This window comes from Bombus pascuorum, chromosome 13, assembly GCF_905332965.1.
Source record: "Bombus pascuorum chromosome 13, iyBomPasc1.1, whole genome shotgun sequence".
Classification (NCBI taxonomy): domain Eukaryota; kingdom Metazoa; phylum Arthropoda; class Insecta; order Hymenoptera; family Apidae; genus Bombus; species Bombus pascuorum.
The window spans coordinates 11,234,830-11,258,290 of record NC_083500.1 but is presented as its reverse complement, the minus strand read 5'-3'; the positions used below and the strand labels follow the sequence as shown (position 1 = coordinate 11,258,290).

General features: G+C 44.5%; 1 protein-coding gene across 1 annotated transcript; it reads left to right on the top strand.

Moving 5' to 3' along the window:
• The first annotated feature begins 718 nt into the window (after positions 1 to 718).
• On the top strand, positions 719 to 23,113 carry LOC132913281 (inhibin beta chain). Its single transcript, XM_060971502.1, has 5 exons — positions 719 to 3,278; positions 18,842 to 19,062; positions 19,623 to 19,857; positions 20,353 to 20,530; positions 21,549 to 23,113. The coding sequence occupies exons 1-5, from the start codon at positions 2,411 to 2,413 to the stop codon at positions 21,787 to 21,789; spliced, it is 1,743 nt and encodes a 580-aa protein (XP_060827485.1). The 5' UTR covers positions 719 to 2,410; the 3' UTR covers positions 21,790 to 23,113.
• Positions 23,114 to 23,461: the final 348 nt, after the last annotated feature.

Below are 23,461 nucleotides of genomic sequence, written 5' to 3'. Positions count from 1 at the left end.
CGAACGATCGCTAATCCAACAAATCGAACGCAAAGGCCAGCTTTTCCACGACAGAGACATATTAGTAGAACGAAACTCGTTTGTTCCTGCGAATTTATAGCAAATTATATTTTCGAATAGCCAGGGTGGAGCGAGAGAGGGATAGAGAGACGAAACGGAAGCGTCGTGGTACCACGCGTGAACCACGTGGTGCCTGTTCCAAGCCCACTTTGTCTTCCCTCCCCCTTTCTCTCTTTCTCTCTCTCTCTCTCTCTGTGCTTCCTTTCTACCCTACCTCTCCAGTCACATATCTATCTATACGTTTCTTCATTAGCCATTTTTTAAGGAAACGAAGAACACGCGTAACCTGTAACTCGAACGAGACAGGATACGCACGGTATTTGTCTTTCCTACTCTTCTTCCTTCTAGAAATGCTCGAGTTTTAGGCAATACCGTTGCACGTGCATATAATCAGGCTGGAAGAAAGAAAGGAAAAATAGATAAATGCTTGGACGTCGAGTGAATATACAGTAAATGGTAGGTAGAAGAAAAGTCGAGGAACGGCAGCAAGCATAACGTATACGAGGGATCAGCTACGTAAAGTTATCGGGGAGTTTAGCCGATTGTTGCAGTATCTATATCGTGGTGGGTGGGTGGATAGTGTTTCACTGGTCAGTGGTGGTATTGGTGGCGGCGGTCGCGACGGTCGCGACGGTCGCTACGACGCTGCTGGTGGTGGTGGTGGTGGTGGTGGTGGTGGTGCTACTGCTGCTGCTGCTGCTGCTGCTGCTGCTGCTGGTGCTGGTGCTGCTGGTGCTGGTGGTGTTGGTGGTGCTGCTGCTGGTGCTGCTGCTGCTGCTGCTAGCGGTGATGGTAAGGCGGTGGTGGTATCGGTATTGGTAGTGGTGGTGGATGCCCCTCAGTGTCCGGCGCGCCTCCGACAAGCGTGCCTCGGTCGTTATAGGGATCCTTTGGCGTTTCGTCGTTATCGTGGATGATACCGGCGAGCAAAGCAAAAGAGAGGAAAGAAAGGGAACGAGAAGTAAGAGAATACGAGAAAAGTAAAGGCCGATCGCTGTAGTTTGTCGATTAGTTAAAAAGAATTTTCGTTGATTCTCGCTAAAACGCGACCACCTTGTCTCGAACTTTTGAACCCGATTGCATAGATCGAAAAGGATGTGCGCGAGGAATTTGACAATTCCAGAAGGATACGTCTGGAGCACGCTTCGGTCAGAATCGCAACCGATTTTCCACGGACAATAAAGAGACATTAGGCGAGTGAAAGAGAGGAGAAGACAACGCGTTGATCGCAAAGGACTCGATCCGGAGAACCGTTCGTCGATCATCGAAAGGCTTTCTACTTAAAAAAATCGGCTCAAATGCCGCTCGTTGTACGTGCTGTCGCTTCAAGCCTTTAAATGGTGCATCATTCCGAGGACCTTAGCCGTAGTGAAACATTAGGTACGCATAGAAAGTGTCCGAGAAAGTCTAGAAGACCTTAGTGGGCGATTTTGAAAATTGACCGCCCGTTAGAAGTCGACGATTTCGTGTCCCATGTAAAAATCAGTCGAGTAGTCTAATAGTTAAAGTCGGTCTTTGTAGAATCGGAAGAAAGGGAAGAAGCGAAAAATTAAGATAGGGCTGTTGTAACAGGCTGGTGAAGATAAAAAATAACTACACGTGTAAAAGAGTAGAAAGAAGATCGAGAAGAGGCTAGAGGAAAGATCACGAGGTAGAAGGAGAGGAAGAAGAAAAAGAAGAAGAGGAAGAAGAAGAAGAAGAAGAGGAAGGAGAAAAAAGGAAAAAGAGGAAAAGCAAGGGGACGAAAATAAAAGAGAAAGATATTTAATTAGAGGCGCGTACCCGTGGACGTGCAATCGGTGGAAACGAAAGCGCGAATGGCCGAAAACGCGAGCAGGGTGTACCCGGTTACGGCGGTCCATCTTGCGGGTGAGATCGATCCTGAAACAGCGGCACCGGGTAGTTGGTAATGGGGGGTTTAGGCGAGAATGCCTTTTCCCTGTCGCCGTCGTCGTCGTCGTCGTCGTCATCGCCATCGTCGTCGTCACCGTCCCACTCGAATTTTACCTTCTCAACAGGTTCCTGTCGTGGTCGTCACGCCCTCTTATCTCTGTATCGTTGCTCGGAAACGAGGATTACTCCTCCTTGTACGGACACTGAGCATCCCGTTTATTCGGATCGTAATAGTAACAGTATCGCGATCGGTTCGGCGGTCGGCACCGTTTCTCATCCGAGTCGTAGTACCGATAGGATTAGAAGCGAGCGTGACCGAATCGGTGGTGGTGATCGCCGATCGAGAAAGTCGAAAGATACCTTGCTCGAACCGGAAGCGGATCGAGAAGGAGAGAGAAGGAGGATCAGAGGAAGGAGGAGGTGGTGGTGGGGGTGGAGGAGGTGACTCGCCGCCGAAATGCACCAGGTGTCGTACAGATCAGGACTCAATTCAAATGCAGGTCGAAACGAGAGGTTCTGGAAGAAGATCGAGTGCCGGGATCGGCGTTGCCGTGCTCGTCACGGGCAGCATGCTGCCGCTGGCAAAGCCGCTCCTACCGCCACAACGTACGATCCATCGATCGCTTTGAGTCGATCGTGCCGAGATCAACGATCTCACCTACCCCCCTCTCGCATTTTATTCAGATACAGAGGATCCTTGCCACCTTCGAACGTCTTTCTTATAGGGTTGGTGCTCTGGTGTTTAACATTCTCGCCCGTACAACCGCGGCAGAATCATCATCAAACATGCCCTGGTTGTCCGCATCAGCAGCACCAGCAACACCACCAACAACACAGAGAACATCAACAGGAACAAAATCAACAACAACATATACACGAGACGCACTATAGGGGCGATGGTTCCGAAAGGAAGGACTCCGTTACGCCTACTCCGGACGACCTAAGGTTGGAGGCTATCAAACACCAGATACTCACTAAACTTGGCCTTAGGACACGACCGGATGTGAACAGAACTTTGGCCACCGTACCAAGGCACTTGGCTCTCGAAACTCTGTACAGAGCCGAGGCTCAGTCCTCTCGTTATCCATCTTCCGATAGATCGAGCAACGATCGCGAGAACGTGTACTCCGCAGAGTTCCTTTACGGTGCCGACGAATACTCCTATAGAAATCTCGATCAACGAGTCGACAGCTCTACGAAAGACAACAACGCGAGGATCGCTTCTTCCTATCGAGGCTATGGCGAACACGAGGGCCAAGAACCGGAAGAGGAGATGGACGATTTCTACGCGAGAACCTCCGAGATCATCACGTTTGCCGAACCTGGTAAGTTTCCACCCTTCCATGAGTTCTACCCTTCTTCGCTCGATCCTTCGTCTTCTTATTGCCAGACATTCGTTCGTCGTCCGTCGTTGGTCGTTCGTCGCACAAGCTCTTGAAACGCGCACGCCTTCTCCAAGCTCACGAACCACGCAGTTTTACAAACGATAGTTGTCTTTCCTAATTTTCCGAATTACTTCGATCCAGTTTTACGATCCGGTAGATTTACGATATCACGCTGCGCTATTAGTATCGATTACGCTGTTCTAACGACACACATCGATAAGAGCCAACAAATTGCTACTTACGATTAGTTCACGCGTCCTGAATCTATACGGACAGTTTTATTCTCTTTGCTAGAGCCGGTATCGATTCGACGATCATCGACCGATGACGAAACGGAAATCGTTGAACGGATAGAAAGGCGTGGTTGGTACGTAAAAATCGCTGGAAACTCTTAGGTTTCCCGACCGACAAGCGGTTAAAAATGGTCCCATGGAACATCAAGGTTTGTTGCTAAAACGAATAATCGATCGTCCGGATATTTTTGCGATCTTTGCCAAACGTACAATTGCGCAAAGCGTCTCGTAGCTTGGTACGCATACAGCTACCTACAATTTTATTCCAATTTTCCGCACACAATCGCAACAGTCGTGCTTCGTTACGACGTGGCTACAATTTTAATGTGGTTTACATAACGCGCATAATTAATCGGTACGTAAATGACCTAATAAATACAACGGCGTAGAAATACTTTTTGCAGTCGCTGTAAAAGCGTTCTGCGGTAAGTATTCGAGCGTTTTCGTCAGCCGCTGTATTACCGTCGACGATTCGGTTTCCGTTCGATCGGACTTTTCGCGAACCACCACGTTGCAAATGGAATACGTGGTTCGTTCAGTCTACTTGGTCGATTGGCCTGTTGCCTGAATCGCGAGCAGATGAATCGTCAAAGAACAACAGGATTGCTGGGAATAATAGAAAAGAGAGAAAGAGAGTGTAAGTGGAGGGTGGGTTTAGGCGAAGAGGAAAAGAGGTACATATACGCAGAAAATGTCACGAACGACACCTTGATTCGCATGCATGCGTGGCCACACGGCTGAAGCCACGTGGCTCGTAGATATGGGTGTCGCGCCACGACAGTCTATAGTTCGTTCTGTAGTTCAGTAACTCTAAGTTTAACAATAAGGGTAATAGAGCTAGCCGGAGCTACAAGAAACACGTTGGCCAGCATTTACGACCGTGCCATTCCTATCGTATTCGTCGTAGTTAAATTAACGAATTCTTTCGGCGTATACAGTGGCACACGAATACGTGTCATAGGAAACTTTTACATATATGTGTGTTGTATAAAATATTTCACAATTTCATTGGCCCTGTGTAACGAGACACGGTTGTCGTCGTCGTATTGGTAAAATTTGAAGCTGGTCTGACAACGTACGTAAAAGTTACGAGACATTCGTTGCAAACACGTATTTGGTAGAAAATTGGTAAAACATCGCTGGCTTCTATGTACGTTTACAGATTTCCTTCGAACTTCTCCCATATGATCGCGATAGTCTCGTTATAGTGCTAACGATGTTGCAAAATGTTTCGTACGACACAGACGCTATATTGGTAAAAAGTTTCCACAGGATCTTCAATACTCCACTACACTGTCCTGCCTAGTAGCAGCTTCTTATATTTCGAGATACGTTCAAGCAAAGTTACGTTACACGGATAGTTATGAATTAGAACGAGTAACGATAAAGATGACAAGAGGAAAACGAGGAAAATCTTTAGTTTCCTCCGCTTTCGAAATTCGTACAATTCAGTTAAACAGGGTAGAAATGTAATGGGAAAGCTTTATAAGACAAATCAAAAGAGACGATAGAGATATCGTTCAATTCGTATTTAATATCTGGTGCACTAGTATTTACTAGTATAAACTAGTAGCTGTAGACCTATAAGAATGCCATCTCGTAAAGAAAAAGTTGGTACACGTTTCAGAGTCAATGATAGGCTGATTTAAAGGGAACGAGCGATCGGTTGAATCCTCCGAGACCACGTTACGATAGACGATCGTATTAGTCGACATTCGATCGTTGCAAGCGCGTGTCAACCTTAAGAAATCCTTTCTGTTTGCCGAAACGAGAGCAAGATGGAAGTAAAAATGTTGGAGGATCGTAGCAGGATTAATTCGTCGTGGCGACAAACAGCGATAAGCATAAAACGAACGGCTCTGGTATTCCAAGACGGTCGTTTGGTTTGGTTGTTAGAGTACGGGGTGTTGGTGAATATTTCGCACGCGCGCAAATTCGTGGTCGTCGCCCTGGCGGCGCACATCGGTTGCTCGATAAGCGTGTTACAATACGACATGCGTAATACTTTAACGTTAATATTGCCGTCACTATACATAGCCGGTGAACACGTCATTCTTTTTGAAGAAACTAAAGAAACTATAAAGCACCATCGCCTCTTTCGTATCGATCTCTTCAGCAACGAGGGAGGGGGAGGGGCGCGGAGTAACTTTTCTTCCACATTTTTCCTTTTTGAGCCGCGCAACACGCCGAAATTCCTATAGTCCATGGTATCACCTGACTCGGTGTACGAACATCGTTTACCAGCCAGATTTTCTTCCAATAAATCTCGTTCGCACACGGATAAGTGGAGCGACTTAGATGCCGGACAAATACGACCGGATGCTGGAGATCGAAGAACGGGAAACGACGAAACTCGGTCTCGATGAGGCGAAGCTTCGTGCAACGCGAAACGTGCAACGCTGCAAAAAATCGCGTGCAAATTTCTTCTCAGTTCGTTACGAAAATAATCGAAGTTGTTGGAAATAAATCGATCCGATCGAATCTTAACGCGTTGACTCGCTACATTTTTTGCGACGATCGAAACAAGATACATTTTCGTGGATTAAAAAATTGCCGATAACTAGCGACAGACTAGCGAGCAATTATGGTATAATATTTCGTGGAAATTGAACGTTATGGCGTAACGTGTAGGAAAGTATCGCGATTGCCAGCGCGGAAGATATAAAATACCAGTGGCGAGGAATGCGTTAGAGAAATTCGTCGAGGTGAAGAGGAACAGTTTATGGAGAGAATAGATATGAGAAAGCATTTGAACAATGCGAAGAATTTCAAGGACGCGAACAATTTCAAGAATTTCCAGGTTTACGAGTAAACGGGAGAACTTTGCGCTTAATCTGCTACGTAGCAACCGGTTTACGTTTAAACGTTTACCTAACGAGAGAACCGAGCTTCGAATTTTATTTTACTAGATACGCTAAGCTAAATTAAAAATCGCACGTGTATCGAGTGGTAGCAACCGATGATCAATTTACTGATAACTCAAGGACCATGCTATTTAATTAAAACGGCTTGTTTGTCATTTCGAAGCATCCAAGAGAACCAAAGTATCTTCTTAGTTTTTCTTCCTTCGACTAAAAATATTTAGTCGTTGTTTCATGGCAGCATGGTATAATATTAATATCATTCAGAAGATAAGAAACGCGACAAGTTTCACATATCTGAATATATAAACAACCGGTTGTTTGCCTGTAATTACTAAGTAAAATCTTCAAATGCTTTCCTTTGTTCTTGCTGCATGCGCACCTCCCATTCTGTCTCAATTATTCCAACGTATATAGCCTGGCCATTATTTATCGAACGATATAACTGGCAATAATTTTCGAAAGGAAACCGTCGTTCTTGACAGGGAATCGCACTGTCGTGCTTAAACGCAGTCGTCGGTTGCTCCGCTTAATTAATAATTAGTTACACTCGAATGTACATACGTATACTCGTGTTAACGTAGACGGGAGCCAAATTTCCGAATGTTCCTTCTCCGATGATTCTTCTCTTTTCCTCTCCGTTGAATCTTTTCTTTTCTTGCGATCGTATTCGTTCCGTGGAAAGTTTTCTATGTTGAGCAACTTTCTGATTATTTGAACCTCTCGGCACAAGAACACGGTCTAATTGATTTTCTGTCTAAACCGTCTGCCTTTACGTAGAGATGCGAGACATAGATTTTTTCAATCGCACAAGGCCTATCCAACTATGTAAATAATTTCTATTTATGTACGATCGTTTAACTATCCATTTAGCTACGAAAATAATTCCTATTTATGTACGATCGCTCGGATTCGTTCGATCGATCCGATTATTCTGTTTTCATCGCTCAAAAACTTTTCCATTAACATCGACATCCGTGTTTCTTTCTTCCTGTCCTTGTTTATTTAATGTTCATTCGCGTATCCTTTACACGTACATTGGTCCAAGTGAGTCGGAATATTTCGTTTTGTAACACTTTTATAGTTGTTCACAAGCCGTAAGAATTTATTTCTTTGACATCGATCGACAGTTTTCTATACGGTACACGTATTACGCGAATATTAATACCAATACCGAATAAAGTGAAATTTATTAGAGCTTTTCGATCGATGTAAGTAGATATGCCGAGATAGCGTTACAGCTACAGGCGACGATATATTTGTTTAAAAATCAATTATTAACTTGCATTATAGTAGTTGCGACACTTCGTGCATTTTAACAAGTTACGTATCGCATGCGAATGGTACCGCCTTTGCCAAGCTTCTACAATTTATCATTTGTTACTAGACTGCGGATATTTATGCAAGTTCATACCTTTACGACAAAACTAAACGAGCGAAATCTGCGCAACGATTTGCTTCACCTGCTACATGTTACGACTAGTATATTTTACTTTGAATATCTCGCGTATCTTTCGACGTTATGAGCATTCTCGCATATTTTTGTTTACAAAAGCATAAAAGTCCGCAATCTACTTATTATTCATATAGAAAAATGCTACGGGTGCCTTAAAACAATTACAAAAGGCAAGACACCCTTGCTGTAACCGAGAGATCGATTTACGAGTCGGAAACTTTTCTGTCCCGATATAAAATCCTCCTCAGCGATTCTAGTGCTTTTTCTCGCTTTCCATTTTCAATTTACTAATTTTATTAATTAATAAATTATTGTACAATTGGAGATTGCTAGCAAACCGATTATTATCCGACCCGTGCGATTATCTTAATTGTCTCGTCCTCCGATCTGTTCGGACAAACCAAGTTTCACCGAATTTTTCTAAAAAGATTAGAAAATACGTCAACGCGTGAGTTGATTCAACTTACTAAGATTTTCCACGTCGTAAAATCGACTGTATAAGTATGCCAGCCTCTGAGAGGATAGTCAAATAGTTTTATTCAGGGACTGATCGAGTTTCGGCAAATTCTTTCGCGAATTGCACTTATTCGGCGCCCGTACATTATTTTGAAAATACTCGTTCTGTCTGACTATTAATTCCTTGCAAGGTTCGTCGAGCTGCAATTGCGTTCGGATGCAATTTCGTTTCCGTATTCGTGCAATCGGGTGTTTTCAGATTCTTGGTGAAATGTTTGCGCGACGAGAGCAAGGAAGAAGAAAGAGGAGAAATGAAAAAATGTCAAGGAGCGCTCACAGTAGCTGATACGATAGGTACGCGATGCGTACTGCCATAATATGAAAGAAATGGTCACGACGAGCGCGATATCCTTTCCGCCGTTTCTTCAAATGTTCGTCATCGCCGAAAGAGATCTTATCGTCGTAGACGAGAGATTTCCACTATAGAAGTAGGAGTTGGCATTATACGCTTTCGACGTTTGTTCTCTTTTAAAAGGACTTGGCGACGAGTCTGTTGAACGCGATTCTCTACGAAAGCTCGGCCGGTCGCAGCCAGTAACTCGTGACTCTAGTTCGCAACTTGTAACTCGTAACCCGTCGTAATTCGTTGTACAGACGAATCGCAACAAATGAAACGGAAATCCTTTTGCTTTTCACCTTCCCCTTCTTATTTTTTCGATTTCATACGAACGGAGATGTTAAAATTATTTTTTCTCGTCGCCTCTCGCAAACGGCAATGCTTCGGAATCTGCCCGTAAACCATAACAGGCTTTTGGACAGTAGATTCATGCTTTTTTATAGAAAATAACGAATCGCGTGGGTCAATAATACTTTTCCTAGTTTCGTAAAATATAAGCCGCAATAGCTGGATCGACCATCAAGCCGATATCATCCTTTTAGTTTCATAATCGATAAAGTTACAATTTTATCCCCCAACGTGATACATTTTCAAGATTTGGAAAATATAATGAATTTTTTTAAGCTCAGAACGCTGTCCTATGGAAAATAGCAATGGGCCAACTTGCACCATTACGATCCTCAACCCTCCATATAGGGGTAAAAGCATTTTCGCTCGGCTCTTCCCCTTTTGTCGCTAGAAAATAAAATATTCGCCACTCGTGGCAACGAGATCCAGCCTCTGGACGAGGCTCAAGCAGTATATTAGATCGGCAAATTACAATGCGTGTCACCGATACGCAATTTCACACGGGATGATACCGGCGATAGTTCAAAACGAATTATACACGATGCAAGCTTAAGAGCATTCGAGAATTGGGTAGATCTCGTTCTCTTTATCGAATATACCGCGTTATACAATCGTGTATGGAATATTTTCAAAATATCCAACTGTCTTACCGAAGCGAAGTAAAGTCGTGCGAGCGTTCCCTTCGTCGCGATGATTTCAACTGTCAGTTGGGCATTTGCAAGAGGAAGGCAATTTAAAAATCTACCCAAAACGTAGCTTCTTTGCTAATAGTTTACGTTCGTTGCATACATGGCGCAACGATTACCTTGCTTATCGGATCGTCGATCGTTTCCCAGCAACGTTCGTCTAAGGTTATACCGTTGTATCTCTTTAATCGTCTGGAAGAAAGAGGAGAAAAAGCACGACAGAAAATTGTATCTGAGAAAGTCGTGCAGCGAAGTGGCGAGTTCGTTCAACCTGAGGGCAAATGCATGGACAAATTCTTCGAATAGGACACGCATAGGTTAAAAGACACTGCGTTGCACGGAGTTCGTGCGAAAGGAAGAATAGGGAGATTTCTTCCTGGTTGCCTCCTTTTTCTTGTACGAGAAGAAAATGAGGATGAAAAGAAGAAGGAGGTAGGAAAGAGGTAGGAAGGAGGTGGTGGATGCTAGTGGCGGTCGGGCGACGTTGGTGCGGGATACGGGTAGAAACGTCGGAGCAGGGAGGCTGACGGGATGTTCAAAGTGGGATGGTACGGTTCGACATGCGTTGGAGTGGGACAGGGTCGAACTCATGGACGAACGAGCCGACGGATAGGACGGCTGGCGCCTGTAGTCAGATCGATGCACGTGGCTCCAGCTGGGCGCCGCTCTTCGTACATCTCCTACTACACCCCCTTTATTCCCTCTTGACTCTCCTCATCCTACCGCACTACACTCTCCGCTCTAGGATAGAAATCAAGGGTGTGCTTCTCCGTCTTCTATCCCGTTGCTTGCGTTGCTCGTGCTGTTTCTACCGTTGCTTCCTCCGCTTTCCTTCGACTTTATGTCCCAACCCTATCTTTCCTCCCGTCTTCCCTCCATTCCTTTCATATTTATACTTAACGTTTCTTCCTCTCCTACTTCTTTTTTCTTTTTCGTTTAATCGATTCTCGATTACGATCTCTGCCTCTTTGCACCGTTCTCTCTTCGACGGAATACAAAGATCGATTAAAAGTCATCGAGCTTTCCCCTTCACCCCGTGACGATGCTCATGAGCGAACGATCGACGCGCTTTTCATTCGAATTCGCGTTTCTCGTTCCGCGAGGTGGAAACATCGTTGCTCACCTTCTTGGTGCGCCGTATAATTTCAGTCACATTTGTTGATACAAAGAACGGATTGAACAGGCCAGTCAAAGACTGAAAGATCGAAAGAATCTCGGTTCCGATACCGTGGAACGAGCGCGGAATTCCCTTTTCCGAAACGCCTAGACGTGAAGAGAATCCTTAATCATGCCCCTTAACAAAAGAGTACGAGTCGTCTAATTGTTCGCCGGACTTGGGATACTTTGCCTTGGGAAACGCCCCGTTTTCATCCCTCCACTACCACCCTACCCCCGTGCGCCACCCTCTACCCTTCTCCCGTCTCTCTCCTCCTCCTGCCTCCTTCTCCTTCAACCCCCTACCTCACAACCCCTCTCTTCTCGTCTCGCCAACCCCTTGCCGCAATCGAATGCGTTTCATATTTTCCGCAGAGTCAATCGATCAACTTTACGACTTAAAGCGACTGGCTTTCCATTTTTGGAAATTAAACGTACAGGGTATAGAGGCGCATCCAAAGCGAGAGTCGCGATACGCGAATGCGACGTACGAATTAAAGCTGCGTGCAATTCGATCCGATCGATCGGCATTCCGCGATTTTATCGATCGCGGGGACACGTCCAAGACTTTGAAATTTTTCGAGGAGGAAACGCGTCGCGTACACAGCGCACGTGTCGTACGAAACGTTTAGAAATTTCTCTAATAACTTTCTCTCGCGAGACACGGCCACGTTATACCGATAAAGTTTGAAAGAAAACTGAAAACGCGCATACAGAAGCTGCAAGATACTTTGTCCAAGTCGAAGATATTTAAACGGTCAATTATCCGTTATATTTCAACAAACGTTGCAGACTGACAATCAGGAGCGTCGTGTCTAACGAAACGCTGCTAATAAAATTTCAAAAAATTTCGTACGACACGAATAACGCGTTACGTAAAAGGTTTCCGTGGTGACACGGTCAGACACTTTGAAGATTCGAAATTTGGAGAACGAATGGTATACTGGAAGAACAGAACGCTGTGTAAGAATGCAATTTATCGAATGTAATTTATGACGTGAATTCACGACGGCTATGATAACATCACCGCGACAACGGATTACTTCGCGATGCGGATGGTAGTGAAACACGCGACAAGTATGATATAGACACGTTTTCCAGGAACATAACCTTCTGGACTGTTATCGTACAAACGAGCCAGTCCATTTCCTGTACACCGTGAATCAACCGTTTGTTTGTAACATCGACCGACATGCCTAAAACCTCGTTCAGATTAGTCAAATCACCTAAATTCAAGCAACTTGTGGTCGCTTTACCAGCGTGAATCTCTCATTCGCAGCGTTTTATTTTTGCCATTAGCGTGTACATTTTACCATCGCATTACGTGTTACAGCCTTAGACCGAAATAGGAAACGACGTTCGTTTTCTATAGATTAAAAAATCTAATCGATATCTGAATTATAGGAATGGAAGCTAAGTATTTATGTCGCCCGCTAAATTCTATACACGCAGCTATATCGTGTGCATACTTTGGATAGGTAGATGCAAAAATGCACGGCACGCGCGTAATATGCAAAAGTTTCTAAACTATCCAGAGCGTAGCTGTCGTATTTAACGTGCGGAAGAAACGTCTGCTTACGCTACGTTTCTTTAGCCGTTTTAGAAACTTTCCTACACCGTGCGGATCCTCTGTATTTTCGCCCCTTACGAATTTTTCCCATTTCCAGGATTTTAGACAATTTTTACCTTCCAACGTCGCGTTCGATCGAAAGCGTTCAAACTCGGTTACGCGTCTGGCTTACAGGAAGTCTGACGTTCAGAGTCGTTCTCACCGATGGAACCTGTCGATGAAAGAAAAACGCGGTGGACTCGAAACTCCGATGACGTTAAGCGACATTCGCGCCGGGGACGGTGGAACATCGATCAGAAAAAAGCCGCAACACTCGAAGCAAGATGAATCGGTAGCCGGTAGTCGTCACCTGCGAGCACGTGATTTCAATCGCGAGTCGCGAGGGTAGGTAGCGCGAACGAAGGAGCGAGCGAACGACCACGTGGCGACGATAGATCTGGATCAGGGTTACCAACCAGCTATATCTGACCCTCTTATTTGACCGACCGTATTACGGTCAATCGCCTCGGCCCTATATAAGATACGCGATATACCATGAGGTTGTGGACGCGATATTATTGAGCAACGCATCGGTATCGTGTCGTTCCGTAATTAGATTCGCACCGAGGTCGACGGTGTTGGACTCTCGACCGTGGACGACAGAGAACGTGGTAGCGACAAAGTTACGTTGCATGCGATGTCGTTTCTCATAGTACCGCCGCGATTCCCATCATCCGTGAGTCGCGTCGTGTCTCGTTCTGTCGCCTAATCTCGCTCTATCCCACTCGGTCGTCTAATAAATTTCAACAGTTCGTTTTTACACACGCGACGTAATAGCCTTTTAACGTTACGATCATCGATCGGTCGACTTTTCGGTTTTGTCCTGCCTCTACATCCTCGGTTCTATCTATTGGGTAGGCGATTGCGAATTTTGTCATTAGATGGTATTGACAAAATCCGGAATCACTTAGTTGCCAACCTAACATTTCCTCGCATTTTCTTATTTCATTTTCTTCCGCGATTTCTACAACGCTATAGTTCTATAGTTCTGTATTCCTATGTTTCTCTGTCCTTGCATTGCTTTCCTCTTGGGCTGTTGTTACGAATACGCATTATCTTCGGATAAATGTAACATTACTATATCGCTTTCGTATTTCCACAAACCTGTCCCAAGTTTTACGCGTTCGTATCTTTATCGTTCTTTCGTAAGAAAAATTTTATTTAGATTTCGTCGTGTAAATAGGGAAGGATACGCTTCTCGTTTATTTGAGGTTCGGAGAAGCGATCGAGACTCTCGTTGACGCGGATACACGACTCTGCGTGCAAATAAAACTCGTAACATTACGATTTATTTCTTCGATTCTTCTTCGTCTATTTTCCAATGAAAATTCATGCGGTGAATTGGAACATTACGTCGATTGTCTCAGACTACGCCCCGCTCTCTGACAGACTCATTCAGTTAGCAGTCCCCTAAATTTTCCTTGACTCGTTCAAAGTACCACGATACGGAGTTTTCTTTCGTCCTCTCTATTTCTTCTTTATTTACCCATCCACGTTTCCAGCCACGTTTATTAACATTTTGCCGATAAAAGAAATTCTTTCGATTCCCTCCTGCCCCATACACTTTCATGGTAGTTTTATCAACGCAGCTCGTATTCCTATCCTTTCTTTTTTCCCCTGTTCCCATCTAATCCCAATGTTCGCAAGAAACCGCTCGCATTTTTATTTCTCTTACGTTAGTTTACATCGATTTAGCGATTCGACGCACCCCTACGATCCAACTACCTTTGCTCCTTATCTCTAGAAGAATTCTAGCGAATATTCTTCTCAGAGAAGAACACTGACGTATCGAATCAACGGTTATCGGTTCATCTCGAAGAAATTCCCCTTGTTTCGACGACGAAGAGAAAACTATTTCGATGTTTCATCGGGTTACTTTTAGCGATTGTTCGATGAAATCTCGTTACATTTCTTCTAACATTCTTTATATTCCTCTGCTACTAGAGTACAACTTTTGTAGTTGATTCTCCATGTATTTCGATGAAGCAATCTAAAAAGCCAAACGTGGTAATGGACAGCGCGTCGAAGTGGGTAAATTGGAATCGAATTAACAACTTTGTTACCCTGTTTTTGGATCGATACTGTCAAAATCATACATTTGTCTCATTTTTTCCACTCTCTCTCTCTCTCTCTCTCTCTCTCTTTCTTGCTATAAAGTTAACTCCTACTCTTTGCCTCTATGTCTCCTCCCGTCTTCCCTTTTCTTCGCCTTTACTCAGTGTTCATTCGTAGCGATTTTCCTCTGCGTTACTATGCTGCGCGACGTCTTAAATGGACGACTTGGCGACGAAGAGACCCCTCTTTCCTTTAGTGACATGCTCCCACACCAAATTTACGGGCACATCCTCCCTTGATCGCGCTAACCTCGTTTACGAGCAGTCGCACAGCAGCGAAAGAAAAAGAACGAGACTTGGGGAGGAAACCGCGGAATCAAAAGATATTATTCCGTCATCTTCTTGCATAAGATGCTCCCGATGCTGCGAACGATCTTTCACGATTTATCGTTTCATCACCCACGGACACGCGTAAATTTTTTATCGTCACATCTTAAATCTGAAAAACGATAAGATTCTTGCAATTAGCTTCACCTACGTATCAAAGGTACAGACGAAAGGAGCGATACATATATTTTTCGTGATTTTAAGAGTTTTGCGAATATAGCGAAAGAAATGGGTTAAGATGATCGCATCTTCAATTTTTTTCAGCAAAATGTTTACCTAGTATCACGCACATCGTAGAGAAATTTCGCCCAATTAGACGGCAAAGTTACTTGGCGATTTAAATTTTCTTACAACACACGTTCATCCGATAGTAACTCGAGACATAGACGTCGCTCTTTCTAACACGGCATAGTCCTATAACGTTTTTCTCCCAGTAAATATCATAATCGTAGATACTTTGGACATTTCGTATATTCTCGCATATTACGTACAAACTTTGTATCTTTGCACACTCCGATTTTCTAGGTTCCGATACAAATACTCGAGTCTCGGTATATCGATGGATCAATATATCGTACGTACTTTTGTATCCATCTTGGAATCTTTTTATTTCTGATTTTGTATAGCGAGTCGAAAGTATTCGTCGTTATTACAGTTTAGAACGTGCGTATCGTGTTCGTGCGATACCACCCAAGCGTTCTCGATCCAGCGAATGGCATCCTTAAATCTTGTCTACTCCAACGATCCACAAATCGTCCCGTGTCTACACAAAGTAACGATTTCTTTACTCGCAGCAATGGAAATTTCCAGCGTTTAGAATTTGCTTAAACGTTCCGCTCGATCGATCGAATAAAATCATTATAATCTGATATATTCGCATTTCTCTAATGAAAACGTATATTACGAAATATAAGCAAGCGCGCGGATATTTGCGAGCGGCGATGCATATTCGCGCACACCTAATCGTAATTCCACGATTTCCCAATTTTTCCAACTTTCTTGCAACGCTGCGACAGATACGCGTATTTTGATTCTGCGTTTCCGATAACGAGGCATCGGTTTCCAGGCAAATATCAACTCGGCGTGTTGCACCATCGACCGAGCGATATTCGTACGCAGGATGGCCCATACGAAAAAGATGCGAGTTATCAAAGCGAGAAAATGGGAATGGAGATTCAGTGGTGTGTCGCATTGCGGCGCAGCGGCAAAAGTACCCGATGCACCGACCTCGAAAAGTGCGACACACGATGCACTCGAAACTCGAGCGAGGCCGGACGAAAGTCGTACAACGCCTCTCTCGATTCGTCAGTTCGCGCGCGCTTAACGGCTGTTACGAACGACGACGAATTCGTTGCCCTCCGCGTCGACGAAAAACGAAAGGTGACTCCTCGTCAACTCCCTACGCGAATTAATACGTTCGATTCGATTAATCGGCAAACGATGATTTCGCTATGAATTTGTACGAAGCAATGAAACGCAAACACGCGGAAATAGTACTTGTGGTTGTACATCAGAGAGAATGGAGAAGAAAATAAAATATTCCTGATTCTCTAATTATGAAACAAGAATAAGTACCTTATTTCTCGTCGTGTTAACCACGGCAAATAAGAATAGTATGTTCTTAGATGGCTTTGTATCGTAGTTATGAGACGCGGTTGCATAAGAGGGTTAACTATTTTGCGTAAAGTTGCAGGCTGAATCTTAAGATATTGAAACTTAGCTGTCTCAGACAACCCCTGGTTAATCTAATCGTAGTAACGTTACGCAGTGATTTCACGGTTTACGAACCGATTCCTAGAACACGCTCGTTCGACCGGAGAATAAAGGAAAATTATTTTCACCCTTATCGCGGATCGTGTCATCCACTTAGCAAAGGAGGGGAACTAGAAGGGACGAAAAGGAGGCCAAGATATCCTACGATATATTCATACGAAACATGTAGCATTTATTTCGTCGTCTTGCTTCACGAAATCGCGATCGTAGATACGAGAACGCGTGTACGCGTTCCGTTAAAATACTAAATTACTTCTGGTCGTTTATCACCCATCGTCAGCAACGAATATCCTTTCTTTCCTTCTCTTTTACTAAAGATGCGAGTGTCGGATTGAAAATCGGTTCTAATCCTTAACGAAATAACGACGGGAACGTCAGTTTGCGGTGGAAATCTCGGTGTCGACAAAGAATCGACGCCGCCGTGCCGTCTCATCGAAATAAGAGGACGCTCGGGAGACGACAATTGCTGGGAACCTCGTGGCGAGTCTGGCGATCCACGAGCCAAAATCTCACTGGTCGTGGCACATGACGGACGATATTGATCGCGTAATAAAGATTTCCGTTTCGTTTGCTTCGAACGAACGCGATCTATCCATTAACGATAGCATCGTATGCCGGTAGCGAAAGGGACGCGCGATTTCGAACGATTTTCTAATAAAAAAAACAAATTAACTATTACACCGCGGATAATTATATCACGCAATACACACAACTAAAGACAGCGAACGAACGATCGAACGGTTCGAGTTTTTCTCCCGCGTTCGCTCCTCGGCTACGAAAATTTCTCTCTTCCCTGCGTCTTTAAATTTCCCTCGCGTCCATGAAACTCCAGGATCCTGCAACGATCTAACTTAGAATACGAATATGAATATTCTACCTCTACGTGTGCGTGGCTGTACGCTTGTATATCGGTTGGTCCATACTCGAAGGGTTAAACGAGTAGAGCCAAAAGATCGGTAGGTTGAATATCTTCGTGGTTGGCGTCACGACGCTCTAGACTCTAGACCATAGACGTCGGGGGTAACGTTGAGGGTGTGGACGTCGTTGGCTCTAGTAGGGGAGTCTCCGATTGTGTCTATGTCGGTATCGGTGTCTACGTTGTTGTCGTTGGTGTTGGTCTGAGCGTCGGTGCCGGTGTCGGTGTCGGTGTCGGCGTCGGTGTCGGTGTCGACGGTGTCGGTGCCTACAGGCTGGCTGCACAAGGGTAGGAAAGAAAAGGAAATAACGGGACAGTGAGCGGAGAGAGGAGGGTAAGGAACGAAATGAAAGGGGTGAAGTGGCGAAAGAGAGAAGAAGCGCGGGTTGCGGGGAGTGGAAGGCGGAAGACAGACGGGTGGCAGACACCCCATGCTTATCCTCGTCCCTCCAACGGTACTCGGTCCGTGACTCACTAAACCGTTAAGGGATAAAGCCGCGCTGCTTTCACAGTATGCGCACACACCGACACCGATATTTGCAGATCCGCGTGTGTTAACCTGCGCCCGTGTCTACGCGTGCACTGCTCGATAGCTTCGATGTATCTCTCGTTACGCTTGTACACGAACAACCTTCTCTCGCCTCTTATATTTCATCGCACTCTCCTATGTATATGCGAATCCCTGTGTCTCCCGCCAACACACTGCTCCTGGCACACGAGCTTCGAACCGCCGAGTGCATTACACTTTCTCTCTCCTTATCCCTGCATCTCGTGTTCTTTTTCTCTATATGTATACATATGTATATTATATATGTCCGTTTTGGTTCTTGCTATTAGACAGTTTTGTAGTATAACGAGCGGATATATGCGAGCGAGATTAAACTCCAACGACAAAGCGATTCACCTGCGGAAAAAAAAATTCAGCTTGGTTGTAATCCTCGTTACGTCTGTCGGATTTCATCGCGAGTTCTTCTTAGACGCTACCGATATTCAATTTCACACTATCGCGTAGCGTTGTTGGAATGAAAAATTCAAATAGGCATAAAAATTGGCGCGATCTTTTATTTTGCTCGATGCCTGTTTTTAACGAAACGAACGCTTCTTGTTCGCAGGACGTACGCTGAACGGACAGCCGTTATTGGAATTTCCAATGTCCAGTGGAGAACCCGCGTTGGAGCCACTGAGGATCAAAAGAGCAACCCTTTGGACCAGAGTGGAATTCAGGCACGCCCACCATTATCAACATCATCGTCAGAGTCAAACGAACCAAAGAAATATTACCCTCTGGGTATTTAGAGTACGCTGCGGCAACACGACGCACTTGCGTGGAAAGGTAATCTTAACCGGTCGATTATTTAGATTCGCTTGGATGTTCTTATTGCATATATGTAACGCGTCGAGTAATTAACTTTCATACTTTTCCCTTTATAATCGCGTGTCTTTTGCTACTGAATATTCCGAATGTGCACGCTTATACAGAGCGTTCCAGAAAGCTGTTTTTCTTGTCTCGACGAGTGCCACATGTTTCCAAAGACGCGGCGTAAATTTTCCAAATAACTCGATCAAGTTCACAGACACGCGTCACGAGTTACGCGTCAGTTGCTCTTCGTCGTATCTAGGATTTTCGCGCGATAATTATACGTACGATAGCGACAAGAAAAAGGACGCTCGACCACTTTCGTTCGACTTACATAAATGTAATCGCGTTAAAACGTACTGCGATCTTAAGTCGTCTTAGCAATCGTTCGTCCAATATTACCGACTACGGTTGACGGGTTTCAGCCGATCGGGAAGCTTCGAGTAATACCGAGTAGGGTGAAAAATAAAATAATTCGCGGTCGTTCTCCTTCCCTGGCGAAAAACGGATAAATGGATATACACGTGGTTTCGTAGGAGTTAGGTCAATACTTGGAGATGGTCACGTCGCAGGGAGTAAACGTTGGACAACTGGGTTGGCTCAAGTTCGACGTCACCAAGGTTGTGAACAGTTGGTACACGACGAGTCGGGATACCGCCAGAGATAAATTGACGTTGCTCGTCGACTGTACCGGATGTGGCTCGCACGTCTACGTATCGACCTTCGACGGACATTCCCCGCACGTAATCGAGTCATCTTTAAACGCAAAAGGTATCCTGACTTTTTCTTTTCCCAAAACAGATCTTCTACAGGTGCTCGTGATCGTATTAGAACGCTTATTACGGAAAATTTGAACGCGTAGAAATATCGTTAACGCTGTAATCGATCGATCATCGGTGATCGTTTCGTAAGATTTGAAAACACCGCGAAACTATAGAACACGTTCGAAGGTGTAAAAGTTACAGGTTGCTAGCGATATTTTCAGCAGAAAATGAACAGTGTCTTAAACATACGTGCGATTAAACATATCGATGATATTGGACATAGCTTTCACTCGATATTACGGCTAGCATAACGAATAATTAACTGTTCGAACGCTTTGGTCGTCTCCGCGAAGCATACGCTTGCAAGAAATACCTTGTAATTCCAATTCCAAAGTGTATTTATATTTTTATATTCGTTTCAAATTTGCCTATTGCAAACGTGATAGTCTCGTGATAGTCTCGAGCAAATAATGACAAAGTTACGAAAAACTACGTTTCACAGGTACTCAAGATCCGGATAGGCCTTTCCTAGTCGTCCGCACGGATCCCGCGGCTGTGAAACGGGTTAGAAGGCGAGCGATCGAGTGCAGCGGTGCTATAAAGGGTCAATGCTGCAAGCAAAGGTTCTACGTAAACTTTTCTCAGCTCGGCTGGGACGACTGGATAATCGCTCCTCAAGGGTAAGGACGATAACGAAATCGTATCGTAAAAATCTGAAGCGCGATCCTCTTGCGACGTAAGGTGAGCTAAAGTCATTCGAGTCGTCAACTCGAAGGCATCTTAAAACGCGATCTTAGACTTTGCGACGTCGTAGGCGGATTTTTACGCGTTTATTTAACAGCGCGATAATACGCAAAGTGTACGTAATATGCAAAACTACAGACGATATCGATAGCGATAGTAATTCGGTGATTTCTCAGTGATTCGGTGAAATTCCTAGATTCTGTTTGTCGAATTAGGTTCGGAAAAGTACGAGTTTGCGTAAAAACGCGCCGTCTAGTTGCAGTGCTGTGTATAGTTTCACCCAGTCGAAGGAACAAACGAGGTGTTGCATTATTGACACAACGTTGTCGGGGTGGATGGTTGTTTTGCCGATCGGATTGTTATCGAGTTAGCGTACGCAGACACGAGTGGAGTGGGGTATACGCGTTGTACAATGGCACGAGACGATACTTTCGCGCACAGCCGTCGATCAGTAGCTGCAAGTCATTCGTAGGGTATCCCGTGAAATCAGAGTGTCGCTTACAAGTGCAACGGCCCTAAACCCTTAACTTACCAGCAATTATTGCAAACAGAATTGTCTGAAGCTTAACGAAGTTTGCCGTTCTGCGGGAACACGCACGCAAGGGAAACAGAAATTCGATATCTGCTTCAAATTTTCCCCAATTAAATACAATTTCTATTTTACCGTAAATATAAATATCCTCCAACTCTGTACATCGACGAAAACTCTGCTGGATTAACCCTTCGCGATCGGATATCGTCGCAACGTGTTCAGAATCGAATTCGGCAAATATTCGTCAACTGGAACTTGCTGCAACCAAGCTGGTAACAATGCCGATCGCAGACAGAGAATTTCTCTAGTTACGCGAACCGACGGACGTTCGTCCAAGTTGGTATCGTCGCTTTGAAAAACTTGCTTGTGAAAATTATGGAAACTACCTGGAGTAACGTAAACGCGTTATTCGATTTGCGTAGGTACTACGCGAATTACTGCAGGGGAGACTGCGCGGCCGGACACAGAACACCGGACACCTTCCTCAATTACTACACCCACGTGATCGAGGAGTACCGAAAGATGGATCGACTGGCTGGCATGCAGCCCTGCTGCGCTCCCCTCAAGTTCTCGCCGATGTCGTTGATCTACTACGGTCCTGACTCCAACATCATCAAGAGAGATCTACCGAAGATGGTAGTGGACGAATGCGGCTGCCCTTAAACGTTCGTCTTCTACTCCGTACATAGCTCCTTCTATGCTCTCCCTTCGCGCTCCCTTTACGCTCCCTTTACGCTCCCTTTACAATCCCTCCGTGTATGCTCTTCGTACGCAGCCTGTACGCGGACTAGAAGTCGATTCGAAGAGGCTAGTGCGTCCACTGAAACGGCCTTTTCGAGATTTTCAGCGAGGTACGGTATACATATTTATACGCGTCGGATCTTCGTCCGGCGTTCCTTCGATATTGTCAAATTTCATAACGCTTTGCCCGCAGAATTCGTGGCTGTTGATCGCGACGAGGCCGTTTAGTAGGTCGTGGTCGTCACCAGCGTGTTACTTCAATTTTCCATTCGCTCTGTATATACGTAGTTCGTGACGGAATGTAGTAACGAAGTTGTTCGTTGGAAAGCAAACTAGACGCGTTTCGACTTTGCTCGCGATCCCACAGGCTTCTTACTTCTTGGATAAACTGGCTCCGATTGGATGGTAAATCGACGATCGGACCGCGCGTTCTCGCTCGTTGTTGCTTCGGTCGCGACACCCAACGAATCGCCGGGTTCGCAATCGCGATCCGAAAGCGTTCAGGGAAAAACGGGGCAAAGAAGAAACGCGGATTCAGCCGTTAACGCGAAGGTTTTCTAATAAGACTTGTAGCTAAATTACTTGCTCGTTTATTAATAAGAGCTGGCTGAGAGTAAATAGAAATGAAGCGGACACGAAGCGAGTGTGTGCGTGTGAGAGGAAGACCGAGAGCCAGAGCGCGTGAGGAAACGTGTGAAAGGAAGGAAACGTGAAAGTAACGCGAACAACTGGATGAAAAAAAAAGGATGGAAATAGGAGCACGAGGAGAAACGAATAAAGAAAAGAAAGATCGGTTGATTTTGACTGACAACCACCGTTCAACAAGAGTTACGTTCGTTTCGTTTCCACGCCACGTTATTAATGATTGCTCGTGGCAAAGAGCACGGGATTCAAAGGGAGTTTAGAGAGGAAAGAGGCTACGCGAAACGAACTTCTTGCTAGGAGCTTAGTCTTTTCGTACTAGTTGCGCGATTAAGAGGAAAACGAAGGGAAATGAACTAATGAAAGTAAAAATGAGTGATTCCAATTTTAGGGTTTATGTATTACGTATGTATATTATATATACATACAGACACTCGAGGTGATTTAACCGAGTATAAATATTTAAATACGAGCGTAAAGTTTAAGTGTAAACTATAAAAAAAAAAGAAACTCAATCTGATTGCCTTGTTTTTTATGCGAAACATTTGAAAGTATCGAAGAAAACGACTTAAATTGAAAAAAAAAAGCAAAAAATATTATAAAATGCATGCATATACGATAGATTTATATGTATATGTATCTACATGTGCATATATGTATAAATGAAATATAGATACATACACACGTGGGACGATAATAGGAAAAAGAAAAAAAAAAAAGACGCAAAATATTCGATGTAGCAGGGATGGGAGGGTGGGAATTTTTGGGAAGGGTGAGGGTGGGGCGGGATGGGTGGTCTTAAGTGCAAAACAGATTAACGAAAATCACGATATAATTCTTATTTATTAACTAACTTAATCAACAATATTTCCATAATAACAGCCGATAGGATGAATCGTTGAAAACGTCAGAACGGTGTTGTAAGATAAACATTTTTCTTAACTCAAAGTTA